The sequence below is a fragment of the Malaclemys terrapin genome, chromosome 4 (genome assembly GCF_027887155.1).
Source record: "Malaclemys terrapin pileata isolate rMalTer1 chromosome 4, rMalTer1.hap1, whole genome shotgun sequence".
Lineage (NCBI taxonomy): Eukaryota > Metazoa > Chordata > Testudines > Emydidae > Malaclemys > Malaclemys terrapin.
The window spans coordinates 6,905,199-6,926,834 of record NC_071508.1 but is presented as its reverse complement, the minus strand read 5'-3'; the positions used below and the strand labels follow the sequence as shown (position 1 = coordinate 6,926,834).

The 21,636-nt window shown below is 53.4% G+C and overlaps 2 protein-coding genes across 2 annotated transcripts; one reads left to right on the top strand and one right to left on the bottom strand.

Annotated features, from left to right (window-relative positions):
- Positions 1-982: 982 nt before the first annotated feature.
- On the top strand, positions 983-7,342 carry CNTF (ciliary neurotrophic factor). The gene is made up of 2 exons (XM_054026812.1): positions 983-1,225; positions 5,259-7,342. Exons 1-2 carry the CDS (start codon positions 1,112-1,114, stop codon positions 5,733-5,735), a joined length of 591 nt encoding a protein of 196 aa, XP_053882787.1. The 5' UTR covers positions 983-1,111; the 3' UTR covers positions 5,736-7,342.
- Positions 7,343-9,859: 2,517 nt separating this feature from the next.
- LOC128836256 (macrophage-expressed gene 1 protein-like) lies at positions 9,860-12,581 on the bottom strand. The gene has a single exon (XM_054026349.1). The coding sequence runs from the start codon at positions 12,447-12,449 to the stop codon at positions 10,287-10,289; it is 2,163 nt and encodes a 720-aa protein (XP_053882324.1). The 5' UTR covers positions 12,450-12,581; the 3' UTR covers positions 9,860-10,286.
- Between the last annotated feature and the right edge of the window lie 9,055 nt (positions 12,582-21,636).

The window sequence follows — 21,636 nt, the reverse complement described above, 5'->3', positions numbered from 1 at the left end:
CTGGGCCTGAGCTCCCGCAATGTGAGTGGTGCTCTCTCCAGTCTCAACTCAAGGGGAAAGGGGAGAGAAGCGGCCCATGGTGATAGAAAACATCCCTTGCCTCTCTGCAATGACGGGCTCAGGAGAAGAACCTAGTAGGGAGTGCTGGCCAAGATTTTAAAACCAGCCTAAAGGGGATGGCTTGATTTTCAGGACTGCTGTGGGAAGTTACAGGGTGCTCAGCATTTTGGAAAATCAAGTCACTTATTTAGTCACCTGTTTTTGCAAATCTTCGCCCCTGTAGAATGGTTGCAGGCTCTGGCTGTTGATCAGATCACCTTTCCTGGGCAAGAAAATTCAAGTGTGGATGCAGCATGCATGCTTATTTTCTCTTAGATTCATTTATCTGGCTGTGATTTGTCGTTGCTTAACGTTAGCTAGTGAAATGACTCCGGGTCTGGGAAAAGAGGGTTGTGGGCACTAGACCTGGCTCAGCACGAAAGGAAAGAGCAAGAACTTCCCAGACAGAACAGGGAGGATGTGGGAAATAACGGATCGTATCCGGCTTTGTGTCTCATCTCAGTGGGGAATTATCAGGACACCCATTTGGCAACTGTATACAACAGGGGTAGTCAATAGGACCGTGGGCCAAATCCCAATCGCCAGATGCTTTTGAACAGACTCCAAAATCTTTTTATTATTTTTTATTCTTTTCTCTGGAGTTTGGACCTTGACCAAGAAATTTGGACCTTCACAAAAAATAGACTACCCCTCATGCAAGTTGTGAGGGACAGATGTAGCCGCACATGAGTGGACTAGAGCTGTAGGGGAGACAGGCTCTGGGGGAGGAAGGGTGGAGCGAGTGGGAGACTGATTCTGGGCCAGGCAACTTGAAAGCGCATGGAGGAGGGACATGGTAAGATATGAAAAATCTGCCTTTGTGGATCTCCACGGCAGACATGTTCAGTCTCTGCCCAGGCCCCTGGGGGAGAGAGGCGCGTGAGTGGCTAATGCTCTCTAGAGCTGGAATGTGCGAGCTGAGCAAGGGATTCTTCTGGCTTGGCCGTGGCGCAGCCCCGTGTGATCTCTCTGGCTCAGCTGCTCTCTGCATCTGGGACAGCCGGCTGGCGTGATGGCTTCGGCCGAGCAATCCCCTGTGCCCCTCCAACACCACAACCTCTGCAGCCGCATCATCCTCCTGGCCAGGAAGATCCGCTCCGACGTGGCCAGCCTCCTGGAGTCCTATGTGAGTCTCCTCCTCCCAGGCCCACCCCTGAGCTGCGACATCTCGCCTGGCAGCCAAGCACGGTGGCACCTTGCTCTGCCACCAACACTGCCTTTAAAAGCAAAGGGGGTGGCTCTAGTTTGACCTCCCTGCCTTAGGTTTGGGGGCATCTTCCCATACTTGATACGGATGCATGTTGGGTACAGGTTTATAAAGAGCGTGGGGAGGGGGTGGGGGTATTCAGTCCATCAGCTCAGCCAGTGGATGGAACTTGCCAGGTGAGTAAAAGGGTCCTTGTGCAGCCTCATGAAGGTAAGGGGTAGACTGAATTCCTCCTGTGCTTTTCCCCCTCTCCCTGTTGGTAGGGAGATGAGTAACCAATGTCTCTTCCACCTGTTGCAGAGAATCCAGGCTCTTCTCCTTTGTCCTACTGCACCTCTGGTGCAGGTTCTGTTCTTTTCTATCACCCCTGAAGCAGAGAAACAGCCACCTCTAAGGTAGAACGTGACTGATGCTTGAGAGCATGCATCGCGCACCCCTTCTGGGGATTGAACTAGCGAGATAAAGATTGCTACGGCCTCACCCGCACCCTCTGGATCAGGGACAGAGAGGACATGGAACACGTTCCCCCTGTGCAGCAGTCGAAACGGTCTCCAATTGACCCGTCAGTGGGAGGGAACATACATCTTTGGGCGGTGTGGGAATTCAGGTGGGGTATGGGTTAAAGTTCCTGCCCTTCTAGGGTGACCAAATGTCCCGATTTTATAGGGACAATTCCGATTTTTTGGGTCTTTTTCTTATATAGGCTCCTATTACCCCCCCCATCCCGATTTTTCACATTTGCTGTCTGGTCACCCTATGCCCTTCACCCCAAAATGCAGTGGGAGGTTTGGTGGGGGGAGGGGAAGGACCTTGGGTTTGTCTCAACAGAGGCTAGAGCTTGGTTGGGGGGAAGGTGGGTGTGCTCAAGGTGCCTCAGGCTTGGTGTCACCTTGGGGGCGCTGCTAGAGAAGGAAACGGAGCTGATGGTTCATGGAATCTGAGTCAGGTCCTGAATCCGCTTTCCACTAGCACATGGGTGATGTGGGCTGGCACTGTCATAGGAGCACTGGGGGCCAAGCTCTGGAAAAGCCCTGCTGTAAATTCCCCTGATCCTCGCACCTTCCTTGAATGCTCCTGACTTTTCATCAGGAAGCTTTCCAGCGGGGATTTTCTAGCCAGCTCTAGAGGGCAACTCCTGCCGAGCTCCTGCCATTTTGCTTTTCCATTAATTTGGGGCTTGTTTAGGAGAGGAGTGACCCCTAACTTCATAGATTCCACCACTGGAAGGGACCAGGGGCATCATTTAGTTGGACTCCTGCAAAACACAGGTGAGAAGACTACCCCGAAATCATTCCTGGAGCAGAGCTTTGAGAAAAACATCCAGTCTTGATTTTAAAACCGTCGGTGACGGAGAATCCACCACAACCCTGGGTAAATTGTTCCAATGGGTAATTACTCTCATCAGTAAAAACATACTCCTTCTTTCCAGCCTGAATTTGTCTTGCTTCAACTTGCAGCCATTGGATTGTGTTAGACCTTTCTCGGCTAGATTTAAGAGCCCATTATTTAATATTTGTTCCCCAGGTGGGTACTTATAGACTGTGATCAAGTCACCCCTTACCCTTCTTTTTGTTCAGCTAAATAGATTTTGCTCCTGGAGTCTCTCACTATAAGGCAGGTTTTCCAATCCCTTAATCATTCTCGTGGCTCTTCTCTAATCCCTCTCCAATGTATCAACATCCCTCTTGAATTGTGGGCTCTGGCATTAGACATGGTATTCCAGCAGTGATTGTACCAGTGTCAAATACTCTCTCCTCGAGAGTCCCATTTGTGCATCCTAGTATTGCATTACCTCTTGGGGCCATAGCATCACCCTGGGAGCTCATATTCAGTTGATTATCCAGCATCACCCCCACAAACTTTTTTCAAAGGCCCCTACCCTGTATGTATGGCCAGTACCGCCATAGACAGCACTGAGGGGCTGGCTACTGTTTTTGCTGACAACAGGGCTTGAAACAGGGACTTCCAGAGCTAAATGCGTGCCCTGCTGCATCTTCAGCTAAAGAACCAGCCTTGGTAGGTGGAGACTGTAGCAGACCCATCCCCTCTGTGGATCGGGGACAGAGGGGGACACAACACTGACTGGTAGCTACCCCCTAGCTGTCCCAGCTAAGGGCTGACTCAGGCTAACCCAAAACAGCAAAGGCTAGGCTACCCTGTCCCTTCTGGGGGGTTCGCTAGCAACAATTTTGCAAGCTCTTGTCGCCTCCTTGCTCATTTCTCCATTGTTCAGACAATGTGGAGCAGCCAAGGCCCAGGGCCGTGACAGTAGCAATCTGGTTCATAATAAAGCTTCCCCTTCCGTGCCTGGCGTGTGAGTGATAAGTGACTGATGTTCCCCAGGGTACAATTTGGACTGCTGGACAGTTGTCCCCTCGATATTCCAGCCTGGGGTGCCTTTTACAGTGCTTTGCTGTGAGAACCGGCGCTCCAGGTCTGTTCACACACCGTCTTTAGCATGCAAAATCACCCCCAGCTGTATTACATGAATGCTCTGGTCGGCCACTCATGAATTACATACGGGGCAACACCATTCGCAGACCTTTCCCCAGAAATGTAGAATCATAGAATATCAGGGTTGGAAGGGACCTCAGGAGGTCATCTAGTCCAACCCCCTGCTCAAAGCAGGACCAATCCCCAGGCAGATTTTTACCCCAGTTCCCTAAATGGCCCCATCAAGGATTGAACTCACCCCCCTGGGTTTAGCAGGCCACTGTTCAAACCACTGAGCTATCCCTTCCCCCACAAAAGTTGTCTCCTTCGAGTCTGTATATCTTGTACAGCCCAGCACCCACTGATGATACAAGCTCATAGAAAGGCCGTCATTTCATCAATGGACAATGATATGCACAGACCCTGCTATCTCAAGTGGATGTTCCCAAACACTTCAATCCAAACAACACCGGTTTAGATAAAACAAGTTTATTAACTACAGAAAGCTTATGCTCCAATACATCTGTTAGTCTATAAGGTGCCACAGGACTCTTTGTTGCTTTTTACAGAAAGAGAGAGATTTTCAGTGATTACAAGTAATGAGGCATAGAAGTCAGAATTGGTTTTCAAAGGAAAAAAAGATAAAACACCAGCTTATACCTAACAAGCAAAGTGAGCTTAAAAATCAAAGATTTTTCTCAGTATAAGCTTACAGCAGTCTCGATTGGCTGAAAAGCCTCCTAGCCGGGAGCCCTGCCCCAGTTCAAAGATGTTTCCTCTGTCTTTCCAGCTTTGTAGCTGTCCTGAGTAGAAACAGGGGGGAGAGAAGTGATTTGCGTTGTGTGTCCCCTCCATTCGTATACCCTTCTCCCTGTTTGGAGGATTACCTTTAACTGGGGTTCAGGCAACAGGCAGTCTGTTTACACAGAAGCTCCCAGTTGTCCTATTGTCAATATGTAAAGTTCTCGCTCACACCCTTCTTCCTGCCACAGAATGGCCATTTAACTAGGTGATTGTCCAATTGATCATGCTGATACATGGCTGGGGTGCCAGTGTGTCTGTCTCTGAAGAACTGGTTTGGGCCTGCCTTTCTAACTCTGGAACATATCACAGCAATGTTACACAGTAGAATCTTATAACTTTACATACAATGTTGCCACACATTTTACTCTGACAATAATGTTCAGCAGATTATGAGTTTTTGAATGATACTTCACAAGGCATACTTTGTACAGAATTTATCATAGTCTTGTTAAAAGGGTGAATGTGGGGTACAGTCTGTCTCAGTGACACTGGGATTTCTCTTCTCCCTGGCATGGATTCTGGTTATCAAGAAAGGAGCGAGTGATTGGGGTGGTGAGGGCAAGTGAGTGGGTTTGGCTGCGGGGGCTGGTGAAGTGGAGTGGGGTGATGGCGTGGGAGAAGGGGAGATGATTAGGTGGAGAAAGGAGGGGAGTGGGTGGGGCTAATAGGGGAGAGTGGGGGGCTGATCTTTCTGTAACTGAACCTCCCCCCTCAGGTGGAGAGGCAGGGGCTGGACAGGACCATCAGCCTGGACTTGGTGGATGGCGTGCCAGTTGCGGCCGTGGAGCAAGGGGGCGAGCTGACGGTGGCCGAGCAGTTGGGCACCAACCTGCAGGCGTACCGGGCATTCCAGGCGCTGCTGGGCGAGGTCCTGGAAGAGCAGAGGTCTCACCTGACCCCGCTGGACACGGACTTCCACGCCTCCATCCAGGCCGTCCTGCTGCAGGTGGCGGCCCTGGCCTACCAGCTGGAGGAGCTGCTGGCATTGCTGGGCCACAGCAGGCCCGCCTGGGAGGCAGCCGGCCCCGAGGCCCCGGGCCGTCACAGCTTGTTCGAGATGAAGCTGCGGGGGCTGAAGGTGCTGCAGGAGCTGGCTCACTGGACTGTGCGGTCCGTGCGAGACCTGCGCCGGGTTGCCACGCACAGCCAGGGCTCTGGCACTGCCCATGGGGGCCAGGCCCAGAAGGAATGAGGCCGCCTGCCACTGGGGCAGATGGGGCCTCCCCATCCCCCCTCCCTTCAGCAAGCGAGGAGCTGGGGTGGGGGAGGGTGCTCTCCCACCCAAGGGTCGGGTCTAGACTCTGGCTCTGGGGTGGCTCAGCGGAGGGCAGGGGGGTTGAGGGAAGGTGGGGGAAGGGTACCTGTGTGGCGAGAGGGGGACAGGAGGCGGCTCCCGACTCCCACTTCTCGGCTTAGAAGCTGATGGCCCCACTTGTTTGCTGGGGGGAGGGAGCTGTGAAGCGGCTGGAGCCCAGAGTAGCTCCTGTGGGGTGGGGGTAGGGACTGCCCTGGTGGGAAAAGGAGGCAGGGCTGCTGCAGGGATCCCCCACATGTCCCAGCCCGGGTCCCCCTCTTCTCTCTCCCACTGAGCTGCTGCCCTCTGCCCCATGGCTAATCCCTAGCACTGGGGAGGTGGGCATGAGCAGACAGAAGTGAGTGGAATGAAATATCTGCGGGGTGGGGGAGAGGGGACAGACTTCCAAGGCAGTCAGAGGGAGATGGGGATGGAGGGTTGTCTGAGACAGAGGGAGGAGGCTAGATGACTGGGGAGGAACCCGGAGCTGCTGCAGGGAGTCGTCCTACCCACCTCCCACATGGTTTGAGGCCAGTTGAGGCCATCGCCGAGTTCCCACCTAGCACCACGTGTCTCCTGCCCTGAGATTACAGTAGCTCTATTTGATGGTCTTGCTACTGGGGGCTGAGCTCTTAAGGGAAGAAGGCCAGACAAGCGCCTTCATCTCACTGCCCCCCCACCCTGACCATGGAAGTTGGGGTCTCCTCTCCCGCCCCTCCTCCTAGCCTTGGCTGCATTTAACCAGTGTGTTGGCGCTTGGAGAGCTAACCAGGAAGTAACGGCTCCTGCTTAAGACCGGTGGCGCTCCTGAGCTGGGGGCCATGTGCCGCTGCACCAGATACTCCATGAAACCCACTAGGGCCTGCGCTGTTGCTGTTGGTTTGACATGATGCCCAGATGCTATGGTGATGGGCAGCAGGATAAAACCCATGAAAGTCAAGTAAGCAGCAAACCCTATCTGCCTGATGCAGAAGATGCTGCAGGACCTGGCTTGCTGAAGCGTGAGACCTGTCTGGCTAGGACCTTAAGCCCTTTCCAGACCCTGATCCCCATTTTCCAAGTGGGGAAACTGAGGCCTAGAATTGGGCAAGGTCACACAAGAAGCTTGCATCAGCCACAGGAGGGGAGCTGAGATCTGCCCACCTGTCCTGCCCCTTAACCATGTGACCCACAAGACTGGACTGATTGATCTAGCTGCTTTGGGGCCACACACACCCTCCTGCATCTGCTCTGGAGACAGGGCAAGAGCAGCCTCCCAATGTACAGAGAAGGCTTGAAAAAGTGTGTTCTGTTTTGTTTGCCCCGCTTTTCCTGACTGCCGCCTTGAACGGATGGAGAACAGGGGTAGGATCTGGCATGAGAGATCCAGATTAAGCACAAAAAGAAGTGACTTTTATTCAGACGGGGGGGGGGGGTCTTTTTAAGCATGCATTTAACTCAAGCGCTTTGCAAACAGGTAGGAGAGAAGAGCTCTGTTAAAAATAAATTCAACTGAGGGCTGGAAATCCAAACCTGTGCCTTCCTTCCAGCTATCCTGCCCAACCAGGCACACAACTTTGATCCTGATATTTGGAAGGTAAAACACAAGCAGAAATATAAACTTTGCGTCGTTTCTTTATATGGAAAAACAGCCCTTTAAATCTGTGTCTCTAACATAGAGTTTTCTCTAGTTTTCATCCCTTACAAAGTGCTACCTATGTGTTTTTCTACAAAGAGGTAAAACAGACCATACCACCCTGCCACAACATTCACTCACCCAGTGTCCTCCTCTCATCTTTAACCGCTATCCTTCTACCATGGCTGGGTTTGCACTATGTGGTTGAACTGTTCTATGAAATATTTTGACACGTGAGATGGTCTGCATCTGACTGGGTTTTGGCTTTTGGCTTTTGAAAAATTGGAAGGAATAATTTAATCTGTAACTGTGACTGGAGATATTTTAATACTGACCCAGGAAACTCGGCACTCTGTAATTTTACAATCTCACTCACGATCTCTGCTTCTCCTAGAGGGGATCTTGGAGTGATTTGTTTGGGCCTGTAGAAGGTTTTCTTATTTTTTCCTGAATGTAACAAACAGATTCAGAAAGAAATTGAACCTAAATGGCATATCATGATTTTGCTTTTTCACTCCCAAAAACGTTGCTTTACCAATTTTTGTTAGAGACAGAGTACTCTTTTGTTTGTCTGGGGGTTTGTTTAGTTTTTTTGGACACACACAATATTTTGGACTTAGCAGCAGTTGAAATGTTTAGTGTAGTTTGGGGAGATCATTGCTGTCAGTTGTTTCATACTGAGGAAATAAGACATGGAACATACCAAACGAAACTTTTGGTGGCTTGGGGAAAGGAAGGTGGGGGAAATACAGGTGAGCGGGATCTCATTACCTCCCCTGGACCGGAGTGCTGAGCCTGCCTTAGCCCTCCATGTCCCCTGTCTACACATGGGAATGCAGAATGTTCAGCCTAGAACAGTGGTTCCTAAACTTTTCCACCCTGCGCCATATTCCCAGGGGTTGCACTGCCCCAGGATCACTGCCCTGGAGGGTGCCGGGGAAAAGACAAATATTTCTGCAGTGCAGCCTCTCAAAACACTTTACAAATACAAGGAGTGAATCTGCCTCACAGCCCTGTCCAAGTATCACCCCATGGTTAATGGGGGAAACTGAGGCACAGAGGTTAGCAGTCGAGGCTGGTGAGCAACTCAGAGCTGGCACCAGAAGCAAACGCCTGCGTCTCAGCACTAACCACTAGTCTGTGCTGCCTCCTGGATAGGGTTTGGCAGGACCCGTGCTGCCTGCTTGTGAACCAGGCTTCTGTCAGGGAGGGATAGCTCAGTGGTTTGCGCATTGGCCTACTAAACCCAGGGTTGTGAGCTCAATCCTTGAGGGGGCCATTTATGGATCTGGGGCAAAAATCTGTCTGGGGATTGGTCCTACTTTAAGCAGGGGGTTGGACTAGATGACCTCCTGAGGTCCCTTCCAACCCTGATAGTCTATGATTCTGTCAGACCCTCCCTTAGCCGGGGGGTGGGGTGGGGCAGTAATTTAAAGGGACACATCCATATGTGCGCAGCATTGATTTGGTTAGCAAAAAACCAACCGTGCCCAAGGACGGGTTTGAGAGAGACACCCACGCTCTGCTCTGTTAGGGAAGAGGGATAAAGGCAGGTGTATGGCAATGTAATTAGCTTTGAGCTGTTCCCCCCACCCCCACATTACAGCACAGCATCCATTTGTCCCTGCCCCCCACACACAAGAGAAAACAACCAAACATAAAAGGAAGAGAAAGAACTTTGAAACTGCTCGGTTGGGTAAGCCTGGAACATTAACCCTTAGAGTGCTGCAGTTTGGTACCTTGCTCCTCAGGCTTGCTAACTTGCCCCCCAGCAGGGCCCACGTCTCCCATCATCCCCTGTTGCAAACTCCCCCCTTTAAGCCACCAACATTGGTTCCCATCTGCCCCAAGCTGCTGGCTCTTCTGTTACTGGCCGCTCCCACTCCCCCTGCCCCGCCATTACCTCCTCCGGTTATCAGCAAGCAACTGAAAATCCTTCTGTTCCCCACCACCCAAAATGCAACCTCCATCACAGCCCCTAACCCCCTCCTCTCCCCAGCACTGTCCCAATCTTCTTGCAAACCACTGACAAGTAACCCTGATCCCCCACCATCTCCCCCCAGCTGCCAAATCCACCCCCTTTTCCTCCATCTGGAACCTCAGCATTGCTGTAGGGGTCTGCAGGCTCAGCCCTGCCCCACAGCAGAGGCTTGTAAGCCCGGCAGCCCCAAGAGAGATGGTGACGTTTTGAGCTGGGGTGAAGGTCTCTGGCCAGGCTCAGAATCCCCTAGAGGCTGTTCTGGGCTGGTGGGGGCAGGCGGGATCCCCGCATGGCCAACGCTCACTGGTTTCATTACGCTATTTAGTACGTTCCTCAAGGCCCAGCTCCTGCAGGCCCAAGAGTCCCCACCAGAGATTCTCAGCTTTCCTTTTTTTAAGAACGTTTTTAATAACATTTAATAACAAATCCCGCAAAACATTATTTTAATCAATCTCATGATTTTTGAACCTGGGGGGGTTGGCAATCCTCGGATCCATATGTACAGGTGGCCCCTTCCCCTTTAAGAGGTAGATTTTCTTACTGCCAGACGCCTACTTTCCTTTGTCCCCGTTGGTGGGTGGAACAGTGCCCCCCTTTGGCTAAGCATAGGAACTCCCTTCCAGTTGATAGGGGGTCCTAGGGCTGTTCTAGACGGATGGGGCTTCTCTTAAAGGTGCCATTACCGTCCCCGGGTGCATCAGAGCTGCCTGAGTGCAGCCTGCAACACTAATGCAGTCATGTGATTAAAAGCTACTGCTCCCCCAGCCTTGCCACGCCCCGTACCCCTCACCCAGGAGGTGTGAGCCATTCAGAACTCACCCCAGGGAGAGTCCTTGACCCAGTTCCCGGGCTCTCAGGCTGAGCTAGTCCCAAGAGACGTTGTGGTGGATCCGTAGCTCTCTTGCTCTTCCACTAGACGGCTTGGGGGTTGTACCTCCTGGTACCCCCTGCTCTTGTACCTCCGGGTGCCATAGACAGCCCCCGCGATAGCCGCCGCCAGGACAAGCGTCACAGCCACTGAGATGCCAGCCACAGCGCCCCCCGTGGGCCCCGCGCTGGACTGAGCCTGGAAAAGCTGGGCCATCTTCCTCCCATCGGTGACGTTGGCTGACCGCCAGCGTCCACTGCCCTGCAGCTTCACCCAGGCCTGGCTGCCCTCCCCCAGTACCAGGATGGTCTCGGCCATGCTGGCATTGGGAGACGGCTGGCGGAGGAAGGGCGGGAGCTTGATGGGAGCCAGCTGCTGGGCAAAGAGGCTCCCAGCCTGAAGGCAATAGAGGATCTGGCAGCCGTCGCTCAGATAGGCTTTGTGCTGGCTGTACCCCTGGGGGCACTTCATGGGGTAGGCGGTGTCGGAGTCTTGGTAGAAGAAATCCTGGAGGAGGCCAGGGCTCTGTCCCTTCAGGGGCCCGGCCAAGGGGTTGCCGGCCTGGCAGCTGAAGAAGCCGCCGAAGGGCAGGCCGAAGCGGGCGCCCATCTCGTAGTCGTCACTCACGCACACCTTCAGCCCGTCGAAGAGCGAGAGCGGGTAGAAGTAGGCCGGGCAGGCGCGGGCCCCGGTGAGCGGGTTCTCCTCCTCGGCGCTGTACAGCCCCCCGAAGAGGAAGCCGGAGCCCTGGGGCACAGGGCCGGTGGCAGCGCACCAGTGGGCCGTGAAGCGCACCGTGGTGGAGTAGTAGCGGACGCCGCACTCTTTATGGCAGCAGGAGAAGAAGAGCCAGCAGGAGTGGCACTCCTCGTGGCACTCGGCTTGGGGCTTGCTGGCCGTGCGCTCCTCACTGTGTAGCGGGACGGGTGTGAAGCCGGCCGGGCAGGAGAAGTCCCCCGTCAGCGGGTTCTGGGTGCGGTACGGCTGGCACATCTCCTCCCCATCCAGGCCTGACACCCCGCGACATTTCTGGAAGACACCCCCAAAGGTGAAGTTGGTGCTGGCCCCCAGGCATGAGCCGTCATCCACATTGGCCTGGAAGTTGAAGTTGCTGGCGTCGGTCTTGACGCAACCCGGGTGGGTGTTGATGGCGTAATAAAGATGAATGGCCTTGTCCACCACGGCTGCCACCCTCTTGGCTGTGGGTGCCGGCAGCTCCGGCAGGGCCTCCGGGCTGATGAAGAAGGGCAGGGGCAGGCCGGCCTTGCCGATGGCCACCAGGTGGTTGGGGATCCCTTCCTGCCACTTCTGGAACGTGATGCCCGGGTAGAAGGGCACGCTGCCCCGGCTCTCGATGCGCGAGTCCACCGTGTTCTCCATATAGCTCTTGGTCAGCTCGTCTTGGACCTGCGCGGCGGCGCCGATCCCCACATTGACCTTGCCGAAGAAGGTGGCGGAGGCCGAGGCGGTGATGCTCGCCTTCTCGGCCACCTTGTCCTGCAGGAAGGTCAGTTTGACCTGGTCCTCCTGGATCAGGCTGGCTCCGGCCTCCAGCCTGGTCAGGACATGGGTGCCATAGTTCAGTACCAGCAGCTCAGCGAGGTATGTGGCCGTCTGGCTCTGGTTGTTCTCCAGCTGGTTGCCGATGGCCAGGAGCTGGTGCCGGAAGCTGGGGTGGAGGGTGAAGGCGGGCTGGGCCTTCAACGAGTAGATGTGGTGCCGCACTTGCACCCGGGTGGTGACTGTCTGATCGTAGACATTGTGGGTCTTCGTCTCCTGGCACCCGGAAGAGAACTTGCCATTGAGGACGCCCAGGAAGGAGGCCTCGGCATTGATGGAGCGGGCAAAGGCGTCGGTGTAGGAGAGCCAGTTCTCGATCAGCTCGGCGTGCACCTCCACCCTGCTCTCCCGGAGCGGCACCACCTCCACCTCATCCGGCAGCAGGTACTCGCCGTCCTCCGTGGTGCGGCATTGCGAGTAGTTGAGGCTCATCACTCGCCCCACCTCCACATTGCGCAGGTTGTCCCAGCCCCCGCCTGGCAGCACCTCCAGCACGCTTACGTTCAGGGACCTCTTGCAAGCTTGGAAGCCGGGCTCCAAGGCGCCTGCCCCAGCTGCCATCAGCAGAGCCCAGAGCCAAGGCACCATGGCTGTGCCGTCCTGGAGCCAAGCTTCCTTCAATGGGACGCGGCCCCTGCTCTTCTTTATGCCCTCTCCCGGCTCCTCCTCTCCCGGCTCCTCCCTCTCCCAAACGCTGACTTGACTCTTTCCCCAGTGAGGTTCCTTTTCCAGCAAGTCTCTGATTTTTAAATGTGCACCAAAAAAAAAAAAAAAAGAAAGAGGAACTCTTAGATTGTCCAATGGCCTTCGTGGAGGCGAGGCCTCTGTGCGAGCCGTCACCCGAGTTATCATCTGACTTACCCTCCCCACAAAAGAGGAAGAGAAACCTACCCTTGAAAAGTTTCCCAGCCAAACACAACCACCTTTGCACCCCCAAAACACACACCCACACACTCCCCAGCCCATCCACACTCATCAGCCCTCCCACAATGCTTTCAGAAAGTTCCCCGCAGCACCATCCCCTGGAAAGCAGATGAAAATAGGCTGGCGTCAGCCCTTGGAATTTCCAGCCCCCGTCACAGGCCAGTCGAAACCGGCCCGTGGCTGGGACGCAGAGAAAAGGGGATTCCCTGACTGCTGCAAGCTCAGCCTGCCTTGATTCTTCCAGGCGAGGAGTTTCCCTAGGCTGAAGAGGTCCCGTGCCAGAGCAAAACTGAAAGAGTTGCAGTGTGGAGCAGCCAGGCCTGGAGCAGGAAGACCTAGAGCTGTGGGGCTGGGAGGCAGAGGGTGGGGAGGCATCTGGCAGCCCTTTGCGGATGTCAGCTGGTGGGGAGGGGAGGATGGAGTGAGGGGAGGGGGGGCTCCTGCAGGGGGTGGGAGGGAGATGGGAAAGTGGTGTGATGTTGCAGCCCCAGGGCTCAGTTCTCCACTGCCTTGCTCTGACCCTCCCCACTAGGGCAGTGCCCCAGCTCAAGCACAGTGTGCCCTGGGCTCTGCCTGTGGAGGGGTTACGCCCCAAAGAGGGGGTGGCTGATCCCTAAAGGGACGTGGATAACTAGCAACATTCTGCTCTTCTCGGTGCTGAGCATGGGTAAAAGAGGAGTCGTGGGGAGCAGACCTCCTGCTCAGTGATGTCTCCTATGGCTCCTCCAGTAACGTCTCCTCCAGCGTGAGGCCCCCACCAGGGCTGGCTCCAGGTTTTCTGCCACCCCAAGCGGCAAAAAAAAAAAAAAAGCCGCGGCAGCGCAAACACACTGCTCCACTCTTCGGCAGCAATTCTGCGGCTGGTCCTTCGCTCCAAGAGGGACCCGCCGCCGAATTCCCGCTGAAGACCCGGACGTGCTGCCCCAATAGCGGCCGGAGTGCCACCCCAAGCACCTGCTTCTTTAGCTGGTGCCTGGAGCCAGCCCTGAGGCCCACACACCCTTTCCTTGCTCCCCTCCTCCCCACCAGCTGCTTCTTTTTGGCAGGCGCTCAAGGCCTGGCCCAGAGGCCGTGGGCTGTGCCTTGGTGTGAAACAGCAGCTCTGTTTCCTTGCACACAGCTGCATGGGGCAGCGGGCGAGAGGCCCCGGGGCCTGGGCCAGAGAGGGAGAACGCGGTGCAGATGATTGCTGGGGAGGTGGGCAATGAGGGGCAGCAAGGCGGAAGGGGCGCTTTGCAGACTGGTGCGTGAGCCTGGGCCCTAGGACAGCCATTGGCGGGGGATTTCTCTGCCTTGCTGATCTACTCCACAGCTCTGCTAGTGTCCCCAAGCCAGACCTGCAGCCCCCTGATAGCCCAGCCCTGGGCTCTCCACACACACAGCTCTAACGGTGCCCCTCAATTCTGATCCACAACCCCCTGCTGGCCCTGGCCCAGGCTCCCTGCCCACAGCTCTAATAATGCCTCAGCTGGGGCCCACGCCCCAATCAGGCTGAGGCTGGCTTAATGAGGGTTAATGAGGGCCCAGCTGGCCCTTATAAGAGGGCAGTGGATTCTCCCAGAGAGATTCTCCCTAGCTCTGAGAGGGAGGGACCTGGCTGTAGGGAGCTGAGAGAAGATACCTGGAGTGGAGTAGGGCTGGGGGAAGGCCAAGGGAGCTGGGGAGCTCTGGCCTGGAAACCCCCCAGACTGCCGGCCTAGTCTAAGGCCAATTAGGTACTGGGGTTGCAGGGGGCAGCCCACGAGTAGGCAGAGACAGCAGGTCCAAACCCCCCTTGCCTATGATGAGTGGCTTTTACACTGCAGTCTGCCCCAGTGAGCGGGGGCTAGATGATGACTGGCAGTAGCCCATGACTGAGGCAAGGTGGGGATAGAGGGTTGGGGGTTTCCCCTGGGTGGGGAGACCCTGAGACTGGGGGGGTATTGCCAGGGGGCAGCACCCCAAAGACAAGGGTCACTGGGTCCTGGGAGGGGGGGTGTGCAGTGGCAGTGGGACACCGGCCTGCAGAGGGCGCTCTGGAGGCTGGAAGAGCTAATTCCCAGAGACAACCAGCAGGAGGTGCCACAGGGGTGAGTCCTGCACCATCACAGTCCCCCTTCCCGGCTCTGACACCACAGAGCCTTGCCTGTGTTCCTGTTCCCATTCCCCACCCTTAGCAAAACATTATTTCAATTCTCTACCCCTCCCCCCCCCACACACTTCCTGATTGACTGCAGACTATATAGTAAAACTTGAGTTCTGCTTAAACAGCTAAATTTCAGTAAAATGATTAACAAATCCTAACATTGTAACATGATTATCTAAACAATTCTATCCCACCACCTTAATTGGGTTTACACCCAACAAAATTAATTATACAGCAGACAGAAACCATCACAGAACCAGACAGAGATTATACAGACAAACGAGAGAGAAGTGGGGACTACAGTGATAGAATAACACAGAAATGAGGATTTCACACCCCAGCTATTGATGAGTTCTTGTCAGACAGGATGCTATCACACTAAGTTTTCTTTAAATCTTCTAGGCTCTTCCCTTTCTCTGGAGGTGATAAATTGAATCACCTTTCTAATTGCCCCAGATTGCTTTATTTCAGTGTACTACACCTCTACCCTGATATAACACTGTCCTCGGGAGCCAAAAAATCTTACCGCGTTCTAGGTGAAACTGCGTTATATTGAACTTGCTTTGATCCGCTGGAGTGTGCCGTTCTCCCCCCCCCCCCCCCCCCCCCCAAGCGCTGCTTTACCGTGTTATACCCGAATTCGTGTTCTATCGGGGCGCGTTCTATCGGGCTAGAGGTGTAGTTTGAAATGTGAGGCTGTAACCATACATTTCCCAACTTATGGCTGTCCCTCCTGCTTAGCCAAAGGCCTTAGCTTAAGAAAAGGGCCTCAGACTGTCACAGTATGACAAGGCCCTTACACAGGCAGACAGTGATTTTTAATTCTTGTTTTGTAGCTCTAGAACTAGCCAAGTGATAAGAATACACCTACATTCTTAAAGTATAGGCCTTTGCAGACAGGCCTGAATATCTATAGTCTAACATGGGAGTGTTGCCAGCACAAGGTGCCCGAGGATAGCAACAGCGGGTTCGTTGCCCGGTGTGCTTCGCGCCAATAAACACACCAGGGGTGGAGGAGCAAACAAAGTTTATTTGAGATCTCAAAGCGGTGCAAGGAGACTGGCACGTCTCAAATCAAGCACACTAACAGAAGCAGCTTTTCTTCTTTTATACATTTTGCAGTCAAGCCTCATCCCCCCCCCTTGCCCCACTACCCCTCCCTTCCTCCCCCCCATTCCTCTCTCTCTACCCCTCCCGTCCCTGGTAACAATTACTAGGCAAATAGCAATTACATTTCAGCAGTTAAGTCATTCTTGGCAGCTATAAGCCTAGCTTGTTAGTAACTTCTTTAAACCGTTATCTTGTCCTTTTTCCCTTCAGCCAGAAACATGCAGGCCTCATTATTACCGCTTGGTACTGGTAAGGGGGGGGTTACCACTGATAGCAGGTTGCATACACATTCCACTTGCACCTGGCTTTTGAGGTCGATTAGAGTTTAAACAAGGAAGGAGTTTGGTTCATTTTAGGCCTGGTGCAGGAAGGCTTCATTGACACTTCTGATTTTCCACCCTCCCGAGTTACCTAGGGTGATGGTGATGCCTGGTGACGTCAACAACTCCCTCCTTTGAGAATACTCAACAAGCTTTTGGCTGAGTTTTCTCCTATTTTGTGGACAAGATATGATTGAGTGCTATGAAGCTGGGGTTTTCAATGAGAGGGTATGCCGGGATTTCTGGGGAACGGGGGGCACAAAGCTTACGGAGGAGCATCTTAAAACAAGCAATCAGGAGGAGGGTGACCAAGCACAGTATCGCACCCGTGAGGAGGAGATGCACAAGGCTATTTCCCAGTCCTCCTAGGTTGGGCAACCAACTCCAAAGGAAATCAAAACCTGTGGGTTCCCTTTCCTGGGCCTTCCACTGCTCAAAAGCCTGTTCAGCTGACAGGACGTGCTTGTTAATGTCCTGTGAGTTTTCCGGAACATAAGTACAACATTCACTCCCAATAAGGGCACACACCCCACCCTGGGAGGCTAAAACATAATCTAAGGCCTGTCTATTTTTCAGGAACAGCAACCGGAGCTGGTAAAGCTCTGAGTTAAGGCTCTTTTGAATAACAGCTTAAGTCCCAGATCGTCGCTGGCAGTCTTTTCTATATGCTGGACGGTCCACCGTTCAGGAACGGGCACTGCTTTTAGACGAGAGTGATGGATCCAGTTCTTGTGTCCTTCAACCTTTGCTGCTATATGGGAGACCAGCAGGACAGTGTGGGGTCCCTTCCACTTCTCTTGGAGAGGCTCATCCTTTCAGGTCCGAACGAGTACGGAGTCACCTGGCTGCAAGGAGTGGATCGGGGCATCCAGCGGGAGAGGCTGCAAATCTTTGGTATATCTGTGGAGAGAACAAAGAACAGCAGACAGAGAGCACATATATTGAGATAAGAAACCACAGCCTACCTCCCACTCCCCTGCCAGAACCGGTGTACCGTTCATAGGCCATGCCCTTCCAAACATAATCGTGAAGGGACTGAGCCCTAACCTGCCCTTTGGGAGAGTGCAGATGCGGAGCAAAACAAGGGGTAGAGCATCAGGCCACTTAAGGGAAGCCTCTTGACAGACCTTTGAGAGGTGCCGCTTTAGTGTCTGATTTGTGCGTTCCACTACTCCACTGGCCTGCGGTCGCCATGGAGTGTGGAGCTTCCAGGGGATTTGCAGGGCATCCGATATCTTATGAACAACTTGAGATGTGAAGTGTGTTCCGTTGTCAGATTCCATCCACTGGGGGAGTCCGAAGCGGGGAATGATCTCCTTGACAAATTTAAGAGCCACAGTTTTGGCAGTGTTGTTACGACATGGGAAGGCTTCAGGCCATCCGCTGAATCGATCCACTAAGACGAGAAGGTATCTGAATCCTTGGGTCTGGGGGAACTCAGTAAAATCTATTTGCCAAACCAGTCCTGGGCCTGGGGTAGGCTCCAGAGTGGCTGGTGGCACTGACACTCCAGGTCGAGGGTTGTTCTTTTGGCAGACTAGACATTCAGCCTGCACCTGGGAGGCCAGAGGCCTAAGTCCAGAGGTTAGAAACTATTTATTCATAAGCTGGGAAAGAGCCTCCCTGCCAGCGTATGATTCTTTGTTTCTTCACCAGGGTCAGTTCTTTGTCTTTTGTAGTCAGGAATTCCTGGACTTTGTGATTTCAATGAAGCAAGTGTTCCTTCTTCTCTTTTCCTGAAACAGTGTGGTTCAGCATCATACAGGGGAGAGGTTACTAGCACATCACCCTGTCTTTAAATAGGCTTATCAGTTGGAGAGTCCTCCCGAGGTGGAGGGGTCTTTTTACAGTGAGAAGCATGGGTCCAGGTGGGCAGTCCTTGGCACTTCACAGCGGTGTTGGTGGTTAACAGGACTTGGAAAGGGCCTTTCCAGTGGGGAGCCAAAGCAGTTTTTCGTTGATGGACTTTACGTAGACTCAGTCTCCTTGTTTCAATGAATGGCAGGGCTGCTAGGGTCTTTGGGTAGCACTTCTTTTATCTGTGAGAAAAGAAACCTAACACATTTCATTAATGCCTGGCAGTGTTTTGCAGATCTCATAGTTGCTTGGGCACATTCAGGCCCCCCCGTTTTTCTTGGTTGTCAGCCAAGTCTTAGCTGTGAACAAAGCCCTTGGATGGGGCCAGCATCTTATCTTTGGACTGAGCTTGCTAGCTATATTTTTTTCCCCTCAGTTAACTCGTTCTGTTCTTTTTCCTTCTCTCCTTCTTGGCTTCTTTTAACTTACAAAGGAAACTTCCACTCTTCACTCATACACCTTTTCCCAACAATGAACACATACACATTGCCATTATGCACTCTTCCAGCAAAATAACTTCTATACAGAGCTTTGGAGCAACACACCAGGACGAGCACACCCACTTTTGAGGAGTCCAACAAAGTTCAGGAGGATCACAGTGGCTTTAAGGCAAGGGCTGAGACCCACAGCAGCAATCAACAAGTCATCCACATATTGCAGGAGGAGGACCCTGTCCTCATTGTCCCACTCCTCCAAGTCTCTAGCCAGGGCCTGGCCGAACAGAGTGGGGGAATTTTTAAATCCCTGGGCCAACACTGTCCAGCAAAGCTGCTTTCTAACCCTTCTGCTGTCCTCCCACTCGAAGGAGAAAATCTCCTGAGATTGGGTGTCGACCGGAATCGTGAAGAAAGCATCCTTCAAATCCAGGACCGAAAAATGGGTGTACTGCCCCCTATAGAAGCCAACAGTGTATACGGGTTTGGAACAAGGGCGTGCAGAGTCTTAACCCGCTCATAGACTGCCCTGAGGTCCTGGACCAGCCGGTATGTGCCATTGGGCTTTTGCACGGGCAGAATGGGGGTGTCCCAAGATGACTGGCATTCTCGTAGTACACCGCACTGTAGGAACCGATCTATAGTCTCTTGCAGTCCCTCTCTGACTTCCCTCTTAATCGGATACTGTTTGATTCGCACTGGGCTTTTTCCTGGGAGAAGCTGAATATGAACAGGGGTCTGACGGGTTGCCTTCCCTGGGATCCCTGATGCCCAGACTAGAGGAAAAACCTGCTTTTCCCACTGGCTCCATTCTGGGGCTTGCATGGCTGAGGGCTCAGTTGCAAGGGTCATTATCCAGGCATTCTCTGGGGGTAAGGTGAGGGTTATTTCATCTTGGGTGAAATGCAGGGTGGCACCTAAGCGACAAAACAGGTCCCGTCCTAATAGTGGCGTTGGACAATCGGGGAGGAAAACCAGTCTGTGAGAGAGAGTTCTGTTTCCCAAAGCACATTCTGCTGGGGCATATATTGGGCACTTAGTTCCTTTCCCTGTGGCTCCCACCACAGTGAGGGAATCTGCCACAGGCAGCTGCAGGGGTTGGTTTACAGCGGTTCGTGCAGCTCCAGAGTCTATTAAAAAGACTATGTCTGAATCTCCCACCTGCATGTTTACTCGGGGTTGCGGGGGCAGGATAGTCCGTCTCCCCTGACACCCCTATTCTTGATCCTCTGCTGCCATCATAGGGGTACCTTCCCTTTCGGGGCACTCATTTTTCCAATGTCCCTCCTTTCGGCATATGGCACACTGGTTGTGATCCAGACACCTTTCCTGTGAGCCAGGGCGCCCACGCCCACGTCCTCTCGTTCCCCGGCCCCTTCCACCTTCCTGAAATCTTCCCCTGCCACCAGCCTGTACTGCTGCAACCATCATTTTCACTTGCCTCTTTTCCTTTTCTCCCTCCCTAAGGCTGTAAGCCCTGTTTGCAGTTTCCAGAATCTGTGCCATGGTCATGCCCATCAAATCCTCCTTTTTCTGTAGTTTCCTTTTAATATCAGGGGCTGCACGGCTGGTAAAGATACCCTTTATGATTGCCTCAGTTTCCCGTTCATCGGGGTTTGCATTAGTAGTTTGCCTGATGGTATCCCGAATACGCTGCAGAAAAGCAACCGGACTCTCTTTTGGCTCCTGTACTAGCTCATACGGCTTAGCCCAATTGTTATGTCGGACAGCTGAGTGTCGGAGACCACGTAATAGGAGCTCCTTGTACACAGTGAGACGCGTTTGGCCCATAGGGTCATTAGGGTTCCACCCGGGATCTGCTAGGGGGACCTGGACTGCAGCAGTAGGGACGTGAATTGGATTCCGATCATGTCTCTTCTGTGCCTCCTCCCTTGCTCTAGACACAACCTGATTCCGCTCCACCTCAGACAGCAGGGTCCGCAGAAGGACATTACAGTCATCCCAGTCAGATTTACAGCTAGCCAGGCACCCTTCAAAGGCTGAAATAAACTTGCTTGGGTTCGTACAGAATTCCCCTGCCTGTGCCTTAAAAGCTGCCAGGTCCACTGGATTAAAAGGCACATGGGTGTAAACCTGAATTGTAGTGGCTGGGTGATTTTCTGATCCAGGACGGGCTTTCCAAGTCTCAGTAATCAATGGATAGAATCCCACCGGGGGGGCAATCTCTGGGACCTGAGGGACCCTGTCTTTATATGGTGGGGGTGTTGGAGCCGAAGGGGACACCGACTCTGCCATCACAACCGGGGGAGGGTTCTGAGGACTAACAATAGTTACTACCGAACCTGTCGGAGTCAAATTACACTTTTGCAAAAGATCTGATCTATCTCTTAACAACATAAACAACTGTACATACATATGTTCATTCCATTTACCCGTACGCTGACAAAACAAAAGCAATTGAAGGATCGTATTATAATTAAGTGATCCCTCCGGTGGCCACCTTTCCTGGTCCTCTAGCTGATATCGAGGCCAGTCTACTGTACAGAACCTTTTCAGTTTACTTTTAATCAACGGATCCGATCCAAACACTTTCCAGTTCACCAGAATGCATTCCAAGGGTGTACACCTTACCTTGCCTGCCATACTCTGTCCCTGCCCCATATTAGGGAGACACTGGGCGTCCCCAGGTCAAGACAGATAAAGTCCCCACTGGACTGTTCCTACCTTATCCAAGGGTCCGGTTCTGCACCGTCGCCCTATCCACGGGACCGGTTCCCCACCGTCGCCCGTAGCTGCTTCTCCACTCCTCGAGCGCGTTGCACCGTTGTGCCCTCCGGGGTCGACCAAACCACGTCTCCGCTGAGGCCCCCGATGAAGTCACCGGTGAGCTCTGGGCGTCGGTCGTCGCCGTAGTCCGTCGGCCGCCAGAGGGATCCGGGCAAGGCTAAATTTCAGCCTCGAGCCCACCCAGGGACGCCAAAACTGTTGCCAGCACAAGGTGCCCGAGGATAGCAACAGTGAGGTTTGTGGCCCGGTGTGCTTCG